The 20947-nt window shown below is 36.8% G+C and overlaps 1 protein-coding gene, 1 long non-coding RNA gene and 1 pseudogene across 2 annotated transcripts; 2 read left to right on the top strand and 1 right to left on the bottom strand.

The window, feature by feature from the left end:
* The first annotated feature begins 2394 nt into the window (after positions 1-2394).
* Positions 2395-3422, top strand: LOC112177721 (annotated as a pseudogene).
* A 4449-nt stretch (positions 3423-7871) lies between these two features.
* Positions 7872-12274, bottom strand: LOC112175519 (LEAF RUST 10 DISEASE-RESISTANCE LOCUS RECEPTOR-LIKE PROTEIN KINASE-like 1.2). Its single transcript, XM_024313194.2, has 4 exons — positions 11427-12274; positions 9627-9662; positions 9256-9516; positions 7872-9155 (listed from the first exon to the last, which is right to left on the bottom strand). The coding sequence occupies exons 1-4, from the start codon at positions 12184-12186 to the stop codon at positions 8266-8268; spliced, it is 1947 nt and encodes a 648-aa protein (XP_024168962.1). The 5' UTR covers positions 12187-12274; the 3' UTR covers positions 7872-8265.
* Positions 12275-17490: 5216 nt separating this feature from the next.
* Positions 17491-18609, top strand: LOC112180218. The gene is made up of 3 exons (XR_002928158.2): positions 17491-17835; positions 17988-18116; positions 18395-18609. It is a non-coding gene; the product is annotated as an uncharacterized LOC112180218 (long non-coding RNA).
* The last annotated feature ends 2338 nt before the right edge of the window (positions 18610-20947 follow it).

Below are 20947 nucleotides of genomic sequence, written 5' to 3' on the forward strand. Positions count from 1 at the left end.
ACCAGTCAAAAGTTCAAACAAAACAAATAGTTACATCTCATTCAACAAATCACATGTTTAATAGATGAAAGGAGAATGCCAATGGTACCGTAGGTGAATCTAGAAGGAAAAGTTTAACCAGTGCTATCATTTGGTGTTGGGGACATGCTAACCCAATTTAATGTCACAGAATCTGGTAAAGGTGGCAGAGGACCACTCTTTAGCAGCACAACATCATCGGTTGAAACATCTATTTCCTCTGCCTTTAATTCACTACAACAAAAGTCCTCATTTCCGAAGAAAATTTCCGACAGCATAGAATTGCCCTCACAAAAAAAACTCTTTTTTTTACCACAAAAAATGGTCGTCGGAAATGTAATGTCAAAATATATTTTATTTCCGAGGGACAATATGCTGTAGGAAAAGAGTTCCAATTTCGTCGGAAAAACAAAAAAAATGGAGGGACCTTTTGGCACCAGTATTATTTTCGACAACATTTTGTTTCGTCGGTAATGGTAGACCTATTTCCGAGAGGCAGTTGACTTTGTCGGAAATGATTTCTTAATTTCGAGGGCAACAAAGTACCCTCGGTAATGAACAAATTATTTCCGACGGCTAGTGACCCTTGGAAATATTTCTCTAAATTGTATTATTTTTATAAAAATATTAAGTCAAAGAGGAGAATTGAGCATAGGATATCTAACTTTTCAAAATTAATTTTACCATTTTTCCACAAGCTACTTGATGACTATAGTATCAGTTTATTAGATTTGATGCTTTATATATATGTTAAAAACAAAACAATTTTATTATATATTGGTTATAAGGTGAGATCGGATAAATCTCATAAGACACACACACACACATAGGGCCTCTAGTGAGGGATCCCTTTTTTGGTTTTTTCTAGGGATAGGGCATTAGATCAAATTTTTGATCATATTTTGGCATCTCAACCGTTTTGTTTTTAGCTCCTAATGTATAGATCACTTCTGCAAATTTTCAGCCAAATTAATTATCGTTAAGGTATTCAAAATGACGATTTAAGATTATAAGTATGAACGTTTCAAGTTTAACAGATTTGGTTCGTCCATTGATTTAATCTAGTTTGATATATATATATATATATATATATATATATATATTATAAGTCTTATAGTTATATATACATAATACATATGTGTGTATTGGATTTATATATGAATTGATCGATCGATCATGCTAACGGGGAGGTTCCGCCCTGACCCTATATTATTAGTTGTGGAAGCAAATAAGAGATCATCTATAGTAAATTACGATTATGTTAACTGAGAGATTCCGCGCTAACTCGAATGCTACCTGGGAGATTCCGCCCTATATAGATAAGAGATCATACTAACCGGGAGATATCGATTCTGCCCTTAACCCTAAACCCTAACTTTAACAATCATCAATTGTGCTGAAAAGCTTGATAAGTGATCTACTCATAAAGACCTAAAAATTGAATAGTGGAGATGCCAATATATGTAATCAAAAAGTGGGTCTTACAAGAGATCTCTTAAAATGGCCAAAGAAAAGATCCCTTAGTGAAAGACTCCTATATATAGTACGATTGTCCCTCCACACATATATGCATTTGTATATAGTAGACATTGATCGATCATATTCAATTATATATAATGGACATCGTAAACACAATTGATCCCAAACACATATTTGTATGCTAATAGCAAAATAGGCTATCTGTGATCGAGCAACCTCATTTGATTCATTGAACACATGTCATTCTTAGATCATGAGAAAAAAAAAATGTTTTAATCTCAATCGTTAAATGAGAACAACTAGATAAAAAAAAATTAGAATACTAGCAAGTACATACAAGAATGTTATGGACTATTTTTCATCGGTCGATCCTATATTATAATAAATATTTTGATCTACATAGTCCTACATACCAACATATGCATTTATATATATGTTCCATAAAAATTGATTAAAAAAAAAAAAAAAACTTCCCGCCTAATGCACGCCGTTAAAGAGTTTTCAGCCCGCCCAATTTTTTGGCCAAAACTTAAACTTCCCACCCTTGTTTAGTCAAACAAAAACTTCACAATAATGAACCACTGCAAGTGGCCTAGTGGTTCTTGCCTAGTTGGGTGTGCTCCCCAACCTAGGTTCGAACCCCGAAGCTGTCAAAGTGGTCAGGCACTGTGCTGCAATGTACAGTTGGAGCATTTCACATGCGCCGAAGGGGTTTATCTTGGGCCTAGGAAGCCTTCGGGTTCCCCTTGACAAAGTCAAAAAAAAAAAAAAAAACTTCATAATGAAGGGCAAAACAACACACACACACACACTCTGTCTTTCTCTGTGTTCCTCTCGTCCTGCATATCGAAGGAGCTCAAATCCAAAGTCCGAGCAAAGAAAATTTGCTCAACCCTAATGAATGGGTATTCTTTCCTTTTCAATTTCTAGGTAATGGGTAAAACCGAATTAGGGTTTCTTTTTGGGTTTTATTTTGGGGTTTCTTGAGATCTCACGATGAACACGAGAGGTGAGCCCAGCACCTGCGGTAGTAGTTTTATTGCTACTAATTGAGCAATCAAAAGGTGGAGGAGATCCAGCCTGGCACAATCCTCTCTCTCCTCTCGCCCTCTTCAACCCCCTCGCATCACTGAGTGCCTCGTTAGCGATGAGACTGAAATTATTGTCTTCACTGCTCGCAATGGCCAAGGTAAGTATATGGACTCTTAGTCTTTGCTGCGTGCTTAAGGCTTTTAGGTTTCAACAGTTTAGAATGAGAATTGCTCTTCTGGGTTTGTATTGGTTCATGAGAAATTTAGTTTGTGAAAGAGAATTTTTGCATTCGGTTTCATTTTTTGCATACCTGATTATAACATTTAACATTTCTATATGTGTAAATCTTTGTGATGGATCTTCAAATCTATGTTTCTAGGGATTTTGTTGAATTAAAGTTTAGGTGTTTATGGATCTCTGATATTGCTGTTGTTTTTTGTCCGACTTGCTTAGCTATGCATATGAATATTGAATGTGTCTTATATTTGTATATGTCATATCACAGTTGTAGGGTGTTGGGTTGTGGAATTGTGGGTGTGGTTGATATAACAATAGGATTGTGGAGCAATTGTACCCTACAGAATATGGAGTTTTCGAGAGTGTGTATGATTGAAATGTACTATATATGGAGTATTATGGAGTGTGTATGATATAAATGTAAAGTGATTATTGAGCTTACCTTTGGATTATATTTGCAGTTGACATTATGAAGCCTGGTACCACTGTGATCCCACGCAATGCAAAGATTGGCATGTTCGATCAAGGGGACTATGAGGCTTGCAGTTGATAAATGGGGTCGTGTTGAAGTCATAGAACCAGCTAGCTTTGAAGTCAAGGAGGCCAACAATCTTTCTCTTGTCGAGTATGAATGTCACGCCCCGAATTTTGAATAAAGAAATTCAAATCCGAAACGCGAGAACAAACACATAGAAAATTTTTCATTTAAATTAAGCAACTAAACAACTTAGCTCACAACGTCAATACCGACTCATTCTTTAGAGTCGCATATTACATTACAAGAGTTTACAAATTAAACTGAACAACACTTCAATGAGTAATCACACTCACCAACTCACTACACAGCGGAAGACTACAATTAGAGGCACCCTTCTACACCCACGCTACCGAACGTACACCTCAGCTTTGACGACGATCACTCGATATTCTAACCTGCACAATAAACCCTGCACCATAGAATAGTGCACCAGGATTGCAAACAACAAATCGGGTAAGCTTTTTAAGCCCGTATGAGTAAACTCAAATAAAGTGACTCACGTCACGCATGCTTATAGTTCCTCAACTCATGAGATAATTTAAAGCAACAACATTTAACTCCACAAAACACAACCAAACATATAAACACACTCAGTATAAATTAGTAATCCCTGCATAGAGAATTAGTTCAGGAGAGCACCAAAAATCACACAATTCAAATCATAGTAATTCCTACATATAGTTTAGTTTAGGAAATTACATTAAAACAAACAATTCAAACCATAGTAATCCCTGCATATAATTTAGTTCAGGAGATTACTTAAAAATCAATAATAGAATTCATGGAGATCCCAAATCTCATGTAAACACTAAAGAAAGAATCTCAGATACCTTCCCTGAACTACAACATACTAGAACTCATACTGTATCGTAGCTTGCCCCCTTGACCAAGGTACAAGCATCCGATAACTGTATCGTAACCTGCCCCCTTGACCAAGGTGCAAGCATCCGATGACTTACACCCCACTGTATCGTAACCTACCCCCTTGACCAAGGTACAAGCATCCGATAACTGTATCGTAACCTTCCCCCTTGACCAAGGTGCAAGCATCCGATGACTTACACCCCACTGTATCATAACCTGTCACCTTGGCCGAGGTTCAGCCTTACAATAATACTTGCCTCGATCACCAATGTGATAAACGATACTCAACCAAACATTTGAAAGTCCACTTGACTCAAATACTTTCCTCAAGCAACACACACTTTTACACAATAATTAACACATCATGATAATTGTATGCTCGTAAGAGAAATGCTCGAAATAACAATTCAATCAACTCTCAATCATTACTTCCCCAATGTCACATCATCCAATATATATATCCCACGTAAATAAATATATATATATATATATATATATACGTAGTCATTCACGCAGGAATGACCACAATACCAACTATAGTTCCATAAATTATATTTCTCGAAAATCATTTTATAATAAAATATTGTTTCAATTTACCCATGAACCGTTGTCGATCAAGTTCATGTATTTTAAAACAAATTCTTTGTTCGAAAATGATTTAACAATTAAACAAGTAATTCCGAGTAATAAATAAATCTGTTCGTAAATGAACCACGTGAGATTTACTCACCTCCATATCCTGCTGCGTTTTCACACAACCAAGACAAGCACCAAATCGTCCAAACTCCGCTCACACAATTCCGTCAATCACCTAATCATATCAAAGCCACATTCAATACAATAAAAAGCACATAATTCACAAAACTCAATTATACAACAATCCAACAGTTGGATCCTCATCCGAGACCATCCAACAACCTCGGAACACTTCTACGATCAATAAAACAAAACTACAAGTCGATCGAACAGCCGAATCCTCACAGACCGAAAACCGATCGAATCGAAAATGCTAAAACCCTAACATGCTCAAACGATCTCCAAAAATTACAAACCACATATCGAAATGCTCGTATCGACGAGTAGATCGAAATCAGGAACTGAAACTGTCCCTGGGGTGGCCGAAAACCGCCGGAAAATACCACCATAGTGGCAGCACCGCCACCGGCCAAAAGTCAGAATTTGGCCAAACTTCCTAAACAAAAGATCTTCATCTCAACTCCAATTGCAACATTCATAACCAGCACAAAGACTGAATCAAAGCCATATAGCCGGAATTTACCTCGCAATCTATGAAACTCGATGAACCCTAGAATCACAATCTTCAAAATTCGACCTCCACACTTTGAATTGTTGCAAGCAGTCTTGGGTATAGAATCTACGTCTTCTGGGCTAGAAAAGCCCTCAAGGATCAAGAGCGATGGTGGCCGGAGGAGTGAGAACCCACGGGGGTGATTTCAACGTCGGCAGCTCCACTTCTCGGCCTTGTACCGCCGTGTACGGTGCTTCCCACGACGAATCACCACCACAGACGTGTAGAGGGGACTGAGGCGACCAAGATTCCCTTTGGAATCGCGCCGATTGGTGGTCGGAGGAAGAAATGCGATGCCGGCGAAGGGAAGGGGCGAAACCGGGGTCGGGAGAGAGGAGAGAGAAAAACTTTCCAAAAACAGAAATTCTGATATTTTCAGATTTTTTTCCTATTTAACCAAAATGGAAACGTTTTCCAATGGCCATAACTTCCTCATACGAATTCTGATTTTCGCGCTCCACATGTCCACGAACTCGTATCGATGCGCTCTACAACTTTCGTGAAGGAAGTTCTCACATAATCTAAACGTATTAAAAGTCAACCTTCGCACCCCCCCTTAAAACCATACTTTTTGAATAATTAATCGTCCGAAACACTTCTGCTCCACCTTTGAACCACGAAATAGCTCAAACAAACACTTAATTAATTTCCGGAAACCATTAGAAATTAATAACGAATTTCCGGGGTCTTACAATGAATTACTTAGTGTTGCTGAATCAGATCAGAAAAGCTAATTTGATGAAAGACTGAATGATGGGTATATTGTGAGAGTGGATATTAGTGAATTAGTAGCAAATCTGTGGGATGCCTCTCTAATAGTTCTCAACTGTTTTTTCAAGTGAAAAGTGGAAAAAGTGGCTTAGAGCAGTTATCTAGAGAGTTCACGGAAATCAGGTAATATCTTTGTCTAGTTTTAGATGCATGCCCATAATGCTTCAATTCATTTATATTCTGTTGAGATGATCTTCACAGTTTCACGACATGGTATAAAAGTTCTTTGATAACATTGTGGTTCCAATTAATTATAATAGTTCAATTTTTTGCATTTTATATATATTCATTGTTTTCCTTCTTGATCATTACCTTGGCTTATGGTTGCTGTATTATTTCAAGAATTCATTTTAGCTCTAGTAACATGACTTGGAAACTAGAATAAAATAGATCTTTATTTGCTTAGCTGTGGCTTTAAAATTTCCAACTTTTGTGTTTTCATTTTTTTTACACGAGCAATTATTGAGGTCCTGTTGCTTGTGATCTTTTTATGCTTGGATGGCTGTAAATGTTCAATCTGGCAAAATGTCTCTGTTTTTTGCAGGAAACTAGATTGAATTCTTCCTAATTTTTTGTACTATGTGTACAGGCTGTGGTTGTAAGCATTGATTCTTGCAGAGTGTACATCAAAAATCAAAATGAAGTGAAGTTCAAGACCGTAAGAGTAACAAACCCAGGTAAGGAGACAATTTCAATGTGATAGATTTTTCATTACACACAATGTGATAGATTTCTATTAGTTCTGATGTTCAAAATTAGGTACATGTATAACTCTCTCCGTTTTGTCTCTAGTTTACTATTTTTTCTTGGTACATTGATATGGGTGTGTCTTCTATGGTTGTTGACAACTTAATAAATCATACTGAACTGGAATCACTCAAAAATAATATTTCTACATTCAGTTATGAATTTCTGAACTTAATTTGTTAGTCAATTTTCTTATTTTTTAACCTAGGTACCCGTTTCCTTAAAACTATATCAATCCATTAATAACTTGAAATAGTTCCTTCTAAGCAATTTAAGTAGACAACTTAATGAATCAAATGGAACAAGTTGACTGTCCAATGTTTGCTGCCTAATAGCTCAGACAATTCTAAAGCGAGAAACTCACATTTTGTGGTACTATTTCTATTTTTTAAATATTTTTATATGTTGCTATTGTTCATGTTATTTACTGCATGTTTTAGCTCTTACTTATTTTGCATTCTAACTTCTTTGTTTTTCATTTACAATAAGACAGTATTGCAACAGATTAAAGTGCACACTATGACGAAGGTGGTACTGATGAAGATGTTGCTGATGAAGATGATGCAAACTTTAATGAGGACTTTTATTAGTACATATTGTTAGCTTCCTTGCTTAAGAGTGATTAGGTTATGAAGACCAGATTTTGAATATTTATCTTTATCTGAATATATATAAATGATTAACTATGTTTCTTCTAATGCAATTTTTTATGAACATTTAATTGTCTCCTTTGTATGTTTAATAAAAAAATCATCTTCATTCATCTAACTCTTACAATCAGGTTGACAATTAAATTGAATGGGAGGAAAAGAAATTTGCTGACAAATTTCAAGGAATAAACCTTGTGAAAAAACATTTTTGACCACAATATTATTCTTGAAAATATTAGATTATATTTTTCTGACAGAAAATATCAATTTCCGAGGAAAAGATGACCCTCGAAATTTATTCATTTTCGATGCTAAATAGTTGTCGGAATTAGATATTCTTATCTGAAATAGTTTTTTCCGACCACTACTATTCGTCGGAAATAAGTCTTTGGAAAAAAATGGATTGGCTAGCAACCAATTTTTTCCTACAAGCAATGAACTATTTCCAACAAACATCTTTTGTCAGAAATACTATTTGTCGTCGTTGATGAGTGAGAATTTCCGACCATCGAAAAATTATTTACGACCACGTCTGGCTGTCGGAAATATATCTTTTTCTGAGGGTTGGTCGGAAAAAGACTATTTCCGATGATGTTTTTTCCAAGGACCACCGACAGCACCTAGCTGTCGGAAATAGCTTTTTCTGACAGGGAAAGTGCCTTTTCCGACCAAACTCCACCCTTGGAAATGACTATCATTGTTGTAGTGATTTCTTTGCTAAAATCATCACTCTGTATCCTCTTTAGTTCATTTTCCACATCAACCATAGAAGGTCTCATGTCCGTCTCACTTTGCAGGCACCGAAACGCTAATTCCGCCACTGCATTGATCATTTTTCTTACCTTAAAGTCTGATTCATACCCCAGGGATGGATCAACTAGCTCATGCAATGCATTTTTCTGAATCTTGTTGATAGCCATGTTCGACAAATTGATCTCCTGTCGATGCCTTGTGACATCAACAGCAGGCAAGGATGATATGAGTTCAACCAGGACCACACCGAAGCTATAGACATCACTCTTTGTAGTAAGCTGGTAGCATTGGTTATAATCAGGATCGACATAACCTGGAGTTCCTTGTGGAGCAGTTGATACATGGGTGACATCCATGGGAAAGAGACGAGATAGTCCAAAATCTGCTACTTTGACACAGAAATTGTTGTCGAGGAGAATGTTAGTGGTTTTCACATCGCGGTGGATGATCTCAGACGCATGAAGATAGAACAATGCACTTGCAGTTTCTACGGCAATGTTGATTCGAGTATGCCATGGCAGTGCACCGGGTTTTGCTTTTCCACCGTGAAGATGATTAGCAAGAGTTCCATTGGGAACATATTCGTAGACAAGGAGGAGTTCACGGCTGTGACGAGAGGTGCATCCATAGAGTAAGACAAGGTTTTGGTGGCGTAGGCGAGCTAAAATCTCAATTTCATTCAGGAACTGCTCAACTCTCTTGCAATTGGTTTCATATAGTCGCTTGACAGCAACTGCTCGCCCATCACGGATTCTTCCTGTTTAAGAAAACCATAATGAACGAGGTTCATATATTATAATGGTTAAAACACAACTTTGTGATCTTGAAGATAGAAAAGATGTTAAATATTAGTTTACCATAGTAAACAGTGCCAAAGCCTCCATCACCAAGTTTTTTAGATGAATCGAAATAGTTTGTTGCTTGTTCAAGTTCCTTGTAAGTGAAGACATGAACTCCAGGGTATGCACTTCCCTTCTTAGTATCACTTCTAGAATAGATTTTAGAATAGATGCTTCGAGATGCATTGGATGATGGACCATCTCGATTTCTGTTGCGGCGTCGCCGTATAAAGAAAATGAAGCACATTACAGCTATAGTTCCAATAAGCGAGCAAAGACCTGAAGAGAAAATGGCGAGCTCACTCTAAGAAGTAGCAAACTTGCAATTAAGATCATATGAGCTTGGAGAACATTAAACAGCTGAAGAATAAAGGGATTGCGGATATTACCTACGACATCCTTCAATATCCAGTTGAACTTAGGGCCTGCAAATCAATCAAAGAAGCAGCATTCTAAGAATATAAGTATACAAACCTTAAATAAAAGTATGAATATAGGCCTTGAAGATATCCACTCTCATCCATGCTACAGAAAAAGTACTACTAGATGTCCACTCTCATCCACTCACACATCACAACTCTGATTGCTTCAAAACTTTTTCCACTTCTTCCGTTGCATTGTCTGGCATAACATCAAAGCCCTCCCAAAAAATGGGGACTCGGATTTTGAGAGAACATGTGGGTCGGCCCGGAACATCAACCCTTGAGAGAGAATCATCCACGTAGTATGCAATATCCTTGGATGTGCCGTCTATTTTGCAGGTAAAATTGTTGGGTACGGATTGGTCGAGTTGAGGGAGGCAGCCTTAGTACAAGGTGAGGTTACGAACAGTTTGGACATAAGAGAAACGGTTGTAGCCGAGAGTGGTGTTGACGATCGAGGTGCTCAGTACAAGGACTATCCCAGAGGTCGGAGTGAGTGATTGTTATGGTGTGAAAAAGCTCTTGGCTGTTGAGGTTGGATACATGGAAATCTAGCTCTTCAATTATTATGTGAGGGAGTTGAGTTTCGTCTTCGCAGTTGGTGAGTTCGAAGCCTAAGCGACCGCTCTCTTTCGGGCGATTGGGTCGCCCCCAGAAAGGGTGGGATATGTTTGTGAGGTTACCACAGATGAAAGATTGCTTGCACTGTTTGTATTGGGGAGGGTCTTCACAGTGAGCTGAGAATAAGAAGAAGAAGAGGATGAACAAGATGATGGGTGGTGATCATAGGAAGAGATGATAGTTAGGCATAGTCATTTGTGGAAGATTATGGAGAAAAGAGAAGGGTGAGACCATGAGCTAGCAGCTAAGATAGAGATGAGCTTCTTTTGATATTTAATTTGGGTGAATTCCCTATAATTTAGGTTCAAAATGACAAACTGAAAGCAATTGTGATGCAATATATAGTCGTAATTCGAGATTCAAACGTGCAGGCAGACTAATAATCTGGTTTGACGTCCAAGATAAGTAGGTGGAAAGGAAAGGTATAATTTTGACTTCTACACATGCATTTTGTCTCGGAAATTTCCCATCGAGCTATATCTAATTGAGGCATGCATGCTATATATATTTTGTGTGCAACACACTTTACTGACCTCATTGACAGGCATGGGAGTCCCTTATTCTGTATGTTTATGTATGGAGGAGTAGGGCTGTATATGACTGGTACGTCAAGGGTCCATTGTTGACGTCCATTTGCAATTTGTTTAAAAATAAATAAAATAAAAGGTCTAAAAGCTATCATGTTCCAGTGTTCAACAACCATTGCAAAAAAAATATGTTCAACAAATTAATGTGCTAGGCAACTGAGGCAGCTAGCAGGCAAGAGGCATGACATATCACAAGTAAATCAGGATCGTTACAAATCTTGCCTGAACTAACCAACTAATACTATTTTAATAGAGGTTTCTATTATAACAATCAACATCTTGCTATTTATTTATTTTTTTGTTAATAATATTCTTTCGATCTGTCTCTATCTTTTTAGTCATCCCATGTATTTTGTAGATGTAAATTAAAATAGTATAGTTTTGTACATGTGAGATTATTATGAAACATGAAAATGACCTAGACATACCCAAGCCCAATGAACATACCCAAGCCCATCAATATGACCCAAACTAGAGCAGAAACCAAACAGAAGCCATACCAAAACTGGGCCCAAGCAGATTTTAAAGTTACGAAAGGATTAAGGAACAAGGAGCATACCTTTCTTCCTGCATAGGCCATTGCCATATTTGCAGAAGCAGAGAATCTCATCAGCTTTAGTGGGGTTGTACCCACACAAACCACCACCACTCTCACACGAAGCGCACTCCTTCGCCGTGGTCCAGTTAAGCACAAACCCCTGGTTCATAAGCCCTCCAAAAGCACCAGTCAACTCATCAATATAAAGCTCCTTACTCTTCATCACAGTCACCACCACATTCTCCTCACAACTTTCAGACCAATCAAACCCATCTGATTGCTCTCCCTTCATGATAACATAAGACTTTTTGGTACCCCATATTCCCAAGCAGATTATGGGAGGCTTAAAAGGATCAGGAAATGAAGTGCAGTTGAAGTAGAAGCTCAGGTTCACATCCAGTGGGGAATAATCCAATGGGAGCGTGCCTACACTAACACTGTGTCTTGCCCTAGGGCATTGTTGATCGAAGATGTCGAGGTCAACAAGGGTCATGGTGGAATCAATAAAGTTTATGGCTTTCACATAGTAGGAGTCATTATTTGGGAGACTTAGTATTGGCTCTCCGGACTCTGAGCAATTGAGACCAAAACCAGGGTAACCACAATATTGATCGGCGGTGGAGTCTTCAATTTTCCAAAAAGGGTAGTGAAAATCAGGGCCATTACCACAATTGTATATGGGGCAATTTTTTGTGGGTATAAAGTCGGCTTTGCTTCCATGGAAGTTGAATAACAAGAGTGAAAGAAGAGCTGCAAGGAGGTGAGAGATAGGTGATGACATGGTATAGAATATTGTGTTGTTATGCTTTGGCTATGGTATGTGCCTAGTTTATAGGTAGACTTGATTGATGAGATTAGACTGTTGTGGAAATTTGTGTGGGAAGAGAATGAATCTTATGCATTCAAGTTGGTATACATCAGTAATGTTTATTAATTGTGATGTTGATGGGTTTTGTGATTATGCATTTTGAGGACTGACGTGGAGCTGGGACTCTTAAGTAGAGGTTAAAAGCTTGGAAATATCCTCATGTATAAAGTGAGAAATTATGAAATGAGACTGATTGAGCTTAAAGAGGATTATATACACCGACAGTGCAAGTGCACTGTATATTATTTTAATCTCTAAAAAAATAACAGTCAATCATCTAATTCACTTATTTATATATTTTAATATCAAAAAAATTACATCCATTCATATTGTAAGTACTCATGCACTGACGGTGCATGAAATACACTCCCCTCAAAGACTAGAGACTAAGACTTGAAGACTTTTGAGTCATGAGTCATTGTAGATTAGGCAACATATTATATCAGCTTCAAGAGAGATTATTCAGAGCACCGCCGTGCACTTGCACCAACATAAATGAATGGTTAGATTGCATTAAATACACTTTTTGTTTATTAAAAATAAAGTTGATAATAAATATCAAGGGTTGAGATTATTTTATAAGGATTGGGTCACTTATACCGTCGGTGCATAGAATAATTTCCACAGCTTCAATTGCATCAATTGTATTAAAGGTGTGTCGCATTCATGTTCAGTTGATTAGTTTACTTAATTTTCTGTCATTAGTGCATTGCTCGAGTCCTATTTTCTCCTTTAATAAGTGTTAAGACTTAAGAGTGTTGAGCTGAGAAATTAGGTACAGATCATGTCTGAATAATCAATGCGTTTGGTGACCTCTGAGTCAGAGACCGAGTCACGGCCCATAGAATCTGTCAATTTTTTTTTTTTTTTAGAAATTGAGAATATGTCAATTTGATAGTTCATGCATGGTTTGGAGGTGTGAAACAGCCTCAACTTCTGTACTTCTTTTGCTAAGGAGTTCTGTACTACTGTACTGTTAGTTTCTTGTGGCTTCAATCTTTAGCTAAAGTACTTTTCAGAAGTAGGGAAACTTCATTAGCTCAGAAATTGACTAAGAAGAGTAAGGCAAGACTTTGGAAGACTTGTATATATCATGTGGAAACAGAGAAATGTTTTGTTTCAATCTTTGAATATTGTCTGAGTGTGTATATTCAAATAACACAATTAGATAGTGTGAAATGAATTCAACTACGTTCAAATAGCTATTGTTTTGGGCTTGTAAGTAAATACAATGACAAAAACCTGAAGAAAGAAACAGCTAGGAGTTAAGATGCCTGGTGTAAATAGACTGGAGCTCCTTTCCCACTTCATCCATTAGTTGAAATTGCCGGCCGAGAACTAAAATATGTAGTTATAATTGACGGGAGGGGCTCCAAGAGAATGGGGAGGTATTCTCATGGTTAGCGGAATTAGCATCAGACTCTTATATAATTCAAGTATCCCTTGTGCTCTTGATAACATCGAAATTCTTTAATAATAGTGAGTGGATAATAAATTATGCACAGTTAGCAGAATTAGCATCAAACTCTTATATAATTCAAGTATCCCTTGTGCTCTTGATAACATCGAAATTTTTTAATAATAGTGAGTGGATAATAAATTATGCACATGCTACACCAATTTCTCATCAGGAGAGTCTCCCTCTCGACCCTAGCAAACCCTAGGCTCAAGTCTCTTCTGATCCTCCATCTGACGACATTCTCTGTCGTCTTTCCTCAATGTTGCCTTTCAAGATCCTTGTATGGAACTGCAGGGGCCTTAACAACACCGAAACACAGGATGCCCTTGTCAATCTCGTTCAACAGCGAAATCTTGGGATTATTTTCCTTTCAGAAACCCTAACTTCGCCGGATCTTCTTTCTGATGTCAGGAGGATGTTGGGATTTTATGGCATTATCTGCTCTCCCTACACTGACGACCACTACTAGCAAAATAACAACACACACGGATTTACTGTAGTTAAAAGCCACAGATATCCGTGTGAAATAGAAATACTGATAGAAATCCGTGTGAAATGAGCATAATGGGGCCCACAATAATTTATACAATAACAATATCAACGGAAATCTGTGTGAATAAACAACAGTCACAGATATCTGTGTAAAAACTAAAACATTTTCACACGGATATCTGTGTGAAAAACAATTCACACGGATTTCTGTACGTATTATAAATTAGTTTATTTCGAAATCATTAATTTTTTATGTTATGTGAATTATGGAGGGACGAATTTCCGTTACAATAAGTATTTGATACAGATTTCTGTGTGAAATGAGTAATACACACGGATTTCCGTGTGCAAATGTTGACACAGTAATTCGTGTGAAAAGCCAAAAAGGAGACTACACACAGAAATCCGTGTGAATAAACAACAGTAACTGATGTCTGTGTAAAAACTAAAACCTTTTCACACGGATATCTGTGTGAAAATAACAATTAGCTACAAAATTCCGTGTGAAAAAGTATAGGTGTATATCATTACTAGCAAAATAACAACACACACGGATTTACTGTAGTTAAAAGCCACAGATATCCGTGTGAAATAGAAATACTGACAGAAATCCGTGTGAAATGAGCATAACGGATAGTGACACAATAATTTATACAATAACAATATCAACGGAAATCCGTGTGCATAAACAACAGTCACAGATATCTGTGTAAAAACTAAAACATTTTCACACGGATATCTGTGTGAAAAACAATTCACACGGATTTCTGTACGTATTATAAATTAGTTTATTTCGAAATCATTAATTTTTTATGTTATGTGAATTATGGAGGGACGGATTTCCGTTACAATAAGTATTTGATACAGATTTCTGTGTGAAATGAGTAATACACACGGATTTCCGTGTGAAAAAGTTGACACAGTAATCCGTGTCAAAAAGGAGACTACACACAGAAATCCGTGTGAATAAACAACAGTAACTTATGTCTGTGTAACAACAGTAACTGAATTTTGTATACAATTAGCTACAAAATTCCGTGTGAAAATAATAATTAGCTACAAACTTCCGTGTGAAAATAACAATTAGCTACAAAATTCCGTGTGAAAAAATATAGGTGTATATAAGGTTGACCATTTATTTCATATAGAAATAACGGCGGATTGAGTTATTTTTTTTTACACAATACCTATTAATACACTATAAATAGATGGGTAATGTCAAATTTATTGAATTTCAATTTTGATTTATTGGTTTGCACAACAATTCTTATATGTCTACTAATGTGGTATAACTAGTTTATTAGTTGTAATGAAAAGTATACCTTCCATGAGCAACAATGTTGAGGAAATTGAATTTATCAAAATCGACCGTTGGATGTTGTCATGATTAGAATAAATAGTTATGAACAAAATTTCAGCAATTTTTGTTATCGTTTAGGTCGCGATCTACTAGATCATCCATGAATCCTAAATACCACATAAAACTAATATGCTCATAACCGCTCATTCGCAACTTAGTTTTTCGATCTGTCAGCTCTCATACTCTCATGAATATGAGGTATACAAAATAATGTAAAAATTTTGTAAAATTTATCTCCTCGTGGTTTAACTCCCCTTAGGGAAGTATCAGTGTATATAAGGTTAACCACTTTATTTGATATTGAAATAATGGCTTTAATTTGAGTTAATTTTTTTACACCATACCTATTAATACGCTATAAATAGATGGGTAATGTCAAATTTATAAATTTTCAATTTTTATTTTTTGGATTGCACAAAATTCTTATATGTCTACTAATGTGGTATAACTAGTTTATTAGTTATAATGAAAAGTATACATTCCATAAGCAACAATGCGTAGGAAATAGATTTTATCAAAATCGACCGTTGGATGTTATCATGATAAGAATAAATGGTTATTTTCAAAATTTCAGCTATTTTCGTCATCGTTTGGGTTTCGATCTAGTAGGTCAACCCTAAACCTTAAATACTACATAAAACTAATATGCTCATAACCGCTCACTTGTAACTTATTTTTTTGATCTGTAAACTCTCATACTCTCATGTGTCAAAGCTATATCAACTAATGTAAAAATTTCTGGAATTTTATCTCCTCAAGGGTCGGCTCCCCTTAGGGAAGTAGATGTGTTTAAAGGGTTGACCGGTTTATTTCATGTCAAAATAATGGCGGATCGGGTTAATTTTTTCACACAATACCTATTAATACGCTATAAATAGATAGGTAATGCCAAATTTATTGATTTCCAGTTTCGAGTATTTAGATCGAACGAAATCCTTATGTGCCTACCAATGTTGTTTAACTGGTTTATTAGTTATAATGAAAAGTATACATTCCATAAGCAACAATGCGTAGAAAATAGAGTTTATCAAAATCGACCGTAGGATGTTATCATGATAAGAATAAATGGTTGTGTTCAAAATTTCAGCTATTTTCGTCGTCGTTTGAGTTTCGATCTACTAGGTCAATCCTAAACCTTAAATAGTACATAAAACTAATATGCTCATAATCGCTCACTCATAACTTATTTTTTTGATCGGTAAACTCTCATGCTCTCATGTGTCGAAGCTATATCAACTAATGTAAAAATTTCTGAAATTTTATCTCCTCAAGGGTCGGCTTCCCTTAGGGAAGTAGAAGCGTTTAAAGGGTTGACCGGTTTTTGGTACAGACATCTGTGTGAAATGAGTAACACACACGGATATCTGTGTGAAATGTTAACACGGAAATCCGTGTGAAAAGAATCACGAGCTACAGAATTCCGTGTGAAAACTCTATTAGCTACAGAATTCTGTTACAATAAGTTTTTAATACAGAATACTCTGTGAAATGAGCAACACACGAATATCTGTGTGAAATGTAGACACGGATATCTGTGTCAAAAGAAAATTAGCTACTAAATTCCGTGTGAAAAAATAGAATAGAGACAGAATTCCGTGTAAACAATAATTAACATGACAGTTATATATTACCGAGATAAATACACACGAATATCAGTGGTAAATATATATGTATCTCACACGGATTTCCGTGGTAAATTTTTCCCCGCTCACTTTTTTGGAACAAATTCAATTTCCCTCCTCTAGTAGTATTACACACTGATTTCCGTGGATTACTGAGCTACATACACACGGATATCAGTAGCAAAGGTAAATGTATTTCACACGGATTTCCGTGAAAATTCCGCTTATAACCAGCAAATTGATCCAAATCTGAAGCATATCGATCCATGTCCTTCTCCCCCACCCCTAAAGCGTATCGATGTCCTTCTCCCCCAAATCGATTCAGCCTTATCTGAGGTCTGGAAGCGGTTGTAGGCAACAACAATTTGATATCTCCCCCAATTTCGAAGCGGTGTCTCCGCCCATTGCTGCCTCTCTCTGCCTCCCCTCTCTCTCATATCCCAGCTCCACTTCTCTGCCTCCCTCTCTCTCATCTCCAAATTGTTTTGGTTTAATGGAGGACAGAGGAACTAGATCTGTTTTCTCTCTCCTCCGACACCCACTTCCGGTCACCACCGTGACTCACCTCCACCATCACAGACCTCACCGACCTCCGACGAGTTTAACGCTGCCTCGAGGAGTAAGTGTAGGTGAGCTGTAGTTGATGCCACTATATGCCAATAACAAGCTTGAACTCCTTCACAATTTTTTTTTTTAATAAGCATAATATAGCATAAAATAGGTTTGGTTTGTAATTTGGTTGAGTTTAGTACAGCCGTGAAACTGCTTAATCATGTTGCAGGTCAGGGAATTTCGACAAGGCATGGAGAAATTTGTTTAAAACGTGGTGGCCGGAGCTAGCTTAATCAGGTTGCAGAGCTAGCTTCGCTGCCCTCATTTGATGGGTGCCTTGGTGAAATCAAGATTTCAGGTACTAGCTATTAGCGTGGTTGCTTTAGTATTTTCCTTACTACGTGAAGTTCTGTTGAAAGCAGGATGAATGCTATCAGTTCAAGCTTCTGTAGGAGCTTGATTAGCATCTTCACCTACTTGTTTTGAACTGAATGAAAATATGTCTCTCATATTATTATACGCCTAGAAAAGGTGTCTACCTTTACAGTGAAGTTGAAAGAGTTTTGTTTTTTCCATTCAGCATACTTGCTTATCTGCTATGTGGTTTATCTAATCATTTGTGTTTCTTCTATGCAGACTCTTTATTGGAATTGATAGGTTGTGAGGGTGACATGGCTACTTCAACTTGTGAATATTCCAAACTATATCACCATTGTCTACACTTTGGTTACTTTGTGCAGTAAGTTTGCAATTTGATGAGACCGTAGTCCCATGTCCTTCCAAGAATGGAGGACTGGGTCACATATTGAAATTTTACTTCGTTATCCATTTGCATATGCAGACTTCAATGTTCTTGTCTTTATGCAAAATTTATGTTATTAGATTGTGTTCTTTTCTTTATGCAGACGCCTGAGACTTCAAAATGTTTTCTGTGATGAAGAAATTTGTGTAAGTTACTCTATTCATGTATAGATGCCAACAGAGATTTCCTAATTATATTAAACCTTAGTTTGACAACACCTTATCTACATCTGAAAAAAAATTGTGTTACTATTTCCCAAGTTTAAAAGTCTTAAGCATCTATTGTGGAAGTTTTGTGAGGCATGCTATGAATCTGTCCGGTCAAACCATATTTGTGCTAAATGTCATTTTTGCATGCTTGAATTCTAATTTTGTGTCCCTATAGCCTCCCTATGCATCTGCTGGTTAAAAAATTAAAAAGAAAGACGTCATTAAAGTTGTGAGGAATACCATGATAAACAAGGGCGAAGATATGCATTGGCCAGAAGTGGCCTTCCCCTAAAGCTTCATATATGCTTGCTTATATACTTGTTGAAATTAATGGCTGGAATTGGTTTATTCACGACTGTAATATAATCTGTTGCAGCACCTATTGAGGAACAGCGAATAGCAGAGCTTGGAACTAAGGTGGATAAGATCCAAGGAGCATGTAAGCTCATTTCTTTCTCTTTGAATGTTCAATAAATAGGCTACGATTGCAAGCTTCTTTGTCAAGGACAGAACACTTCACCAAGAAATAATGCAATTTTTCTGAAAATTTTTGTAGCCTTAAGTTGTTTGCTTTAGTGAGTAGGTGATATGATGACTACGGTAGAACCTTGTATTTGAAAAAGTAAAATAGACAATGCATAGAGAGATACCTCTCTCATGCTGGGAAATATATGTTTTACTTTTACATGCTATACCAAATCACAAAGTAAACTAGAACTGTTCATTCCATATGATTCTCATGTATATATCCATATCTGATTCTTTAAGCTAGTAGCCAACTCATGTTCAATAAATATTACAGAGATCAGACTGATATGTTTTTGCTATGTGCTGGTTTAACCAAATGCCTGATGCCATATACATTTTTACAGATTACTGGATTATGCAAGCTTCTCAACCAGAACAGTGAAAGTTTAACGTCGCTTGAATTCATTCACTGTACACTTTCTTCAGCTACTATATATCACAGCTTCTATCACAGCAAGTTGTAGTTCTCTATCCCCAACAATTCGGTAAGGAGATTATAAAACGAGTGATGTAAATTTTATTAAAACAAGTTGATAGCAGTGATTGTTCAATGATTCCATATAATTAGGATTCCTATGTTTTTTGAATCCATTTGGTATGTCCGATGTCACTAGTGCATTTAATATAAAATAGACCAAAAGCTCACAACTGATGCTCGTTTCTTGAATTCTTAGGTCTTGGAAGGAGGGAAATATTTCAGCTAATGAGAAATTCGTGCAAGTTTATATTTGCTTATGATGGAGTGAAGAGAGAATTAAAGGAGATTTTTAGTTCACCAGAACAGAAGCTCGACCAATCTTTCGAATTTAGGGGCATATGCAGAAACGCTGATCATTTCTTTAGTTGTATTATCAACTGTTATTGACATCTTTAGAATGATATTTGTTTTCTTCAAGTAATGCAGAATCTTCATTGGTTCCTAATTAATTAGCAGATTTTTTTTTTTTTTTTTTTTTATAAATGCTATCACTTTTACACACAGAAATCAGTGAGAGTTAGGGTAAAAGAATTTGACACAGAAATCCGTGTGAGATAGGAAGTTATTCACACGGATTGCAATTCATTACGGTAATTTATATTCATGGAAAGATAGTGGGGCCCACATCTAATATTCACACGGACAAAATAATCCGTGTGAGATGAGTATATATTTGACACGGAAATCCGTGTGAGATAGGTAAACATTTGCTACAGAAATCCGTGTGAAATAGAGTTGTTCACACGGACTGTGTTTCATTACGGTAATTTATATTTATGGAAAAATAGTAGGGCCCACGTAAGTATTTCACACGGACAACATAATCTGTGTGAGATGAGCATTACCCCCCCCCCTCCAAACCGCACGGTAACACCAATCTGTACGTGTACTGTGCGTAAAGGCTATCACACACTGAAATCCGTGTGTGAAAGTCTTATTACCCACAGATTAAAATCCCTGGTAATTGTTGTTTTGCTAGTAGTGGACTGTCATGGTCTTGGACTCTTCCGGCGAAATGAAATTCCAGTGTGTCTCCGGAATTACTCTTCTAATCATATTGATGTTGAAGTTGGTGCTACCGGGTCAGTAGGAGCCTTTCGCTTCACAGGGGTTTATGGAGTAGCGGCCACTGCTAATCGTATGGTTACTTGGAATCTACTGAGAACCCACTA

Source organism: Rosa chinensis, chromosome 7 (genome assembly GCF_002994745.2).
Source record: "Rosa chinensis cultivar Old Blush chromosome 7, RchiOBHm-V2, whole genome shotgun sequence".
Classification (NCBI taxonomy): Eukaryota; Viridiplantae; Streptophyta; class Magnoliopsida; order Rosales; family Rosaceae; genus Rosa; species Rosa chinensis.

Bases quoted from the DNA above. Each gene is read 5' to 3' on its own strand.
- LOC112175519 (XM_024313194.2), bottom strand. From the start codon at position 12,186: ATGTCATCACCTATCTCTCACCTCCTTGCAGCTCTTCTTTCACTCTTG. The intron at 9,663-11,426 runs GTATGCTCCTTG...ATTGATTTGCAG, and splicing joins TGGCCTATGCAGGAAGAAAG to GCCCTAAGTTCAACTGGATA. The intron at 9,156-9,255 runs GTAAACTAATAT...TTTCTTAAACAG, and splicing joins CTTTGGCACTGTTTACTATG to GAAGAATCCGTGATGGGCGA.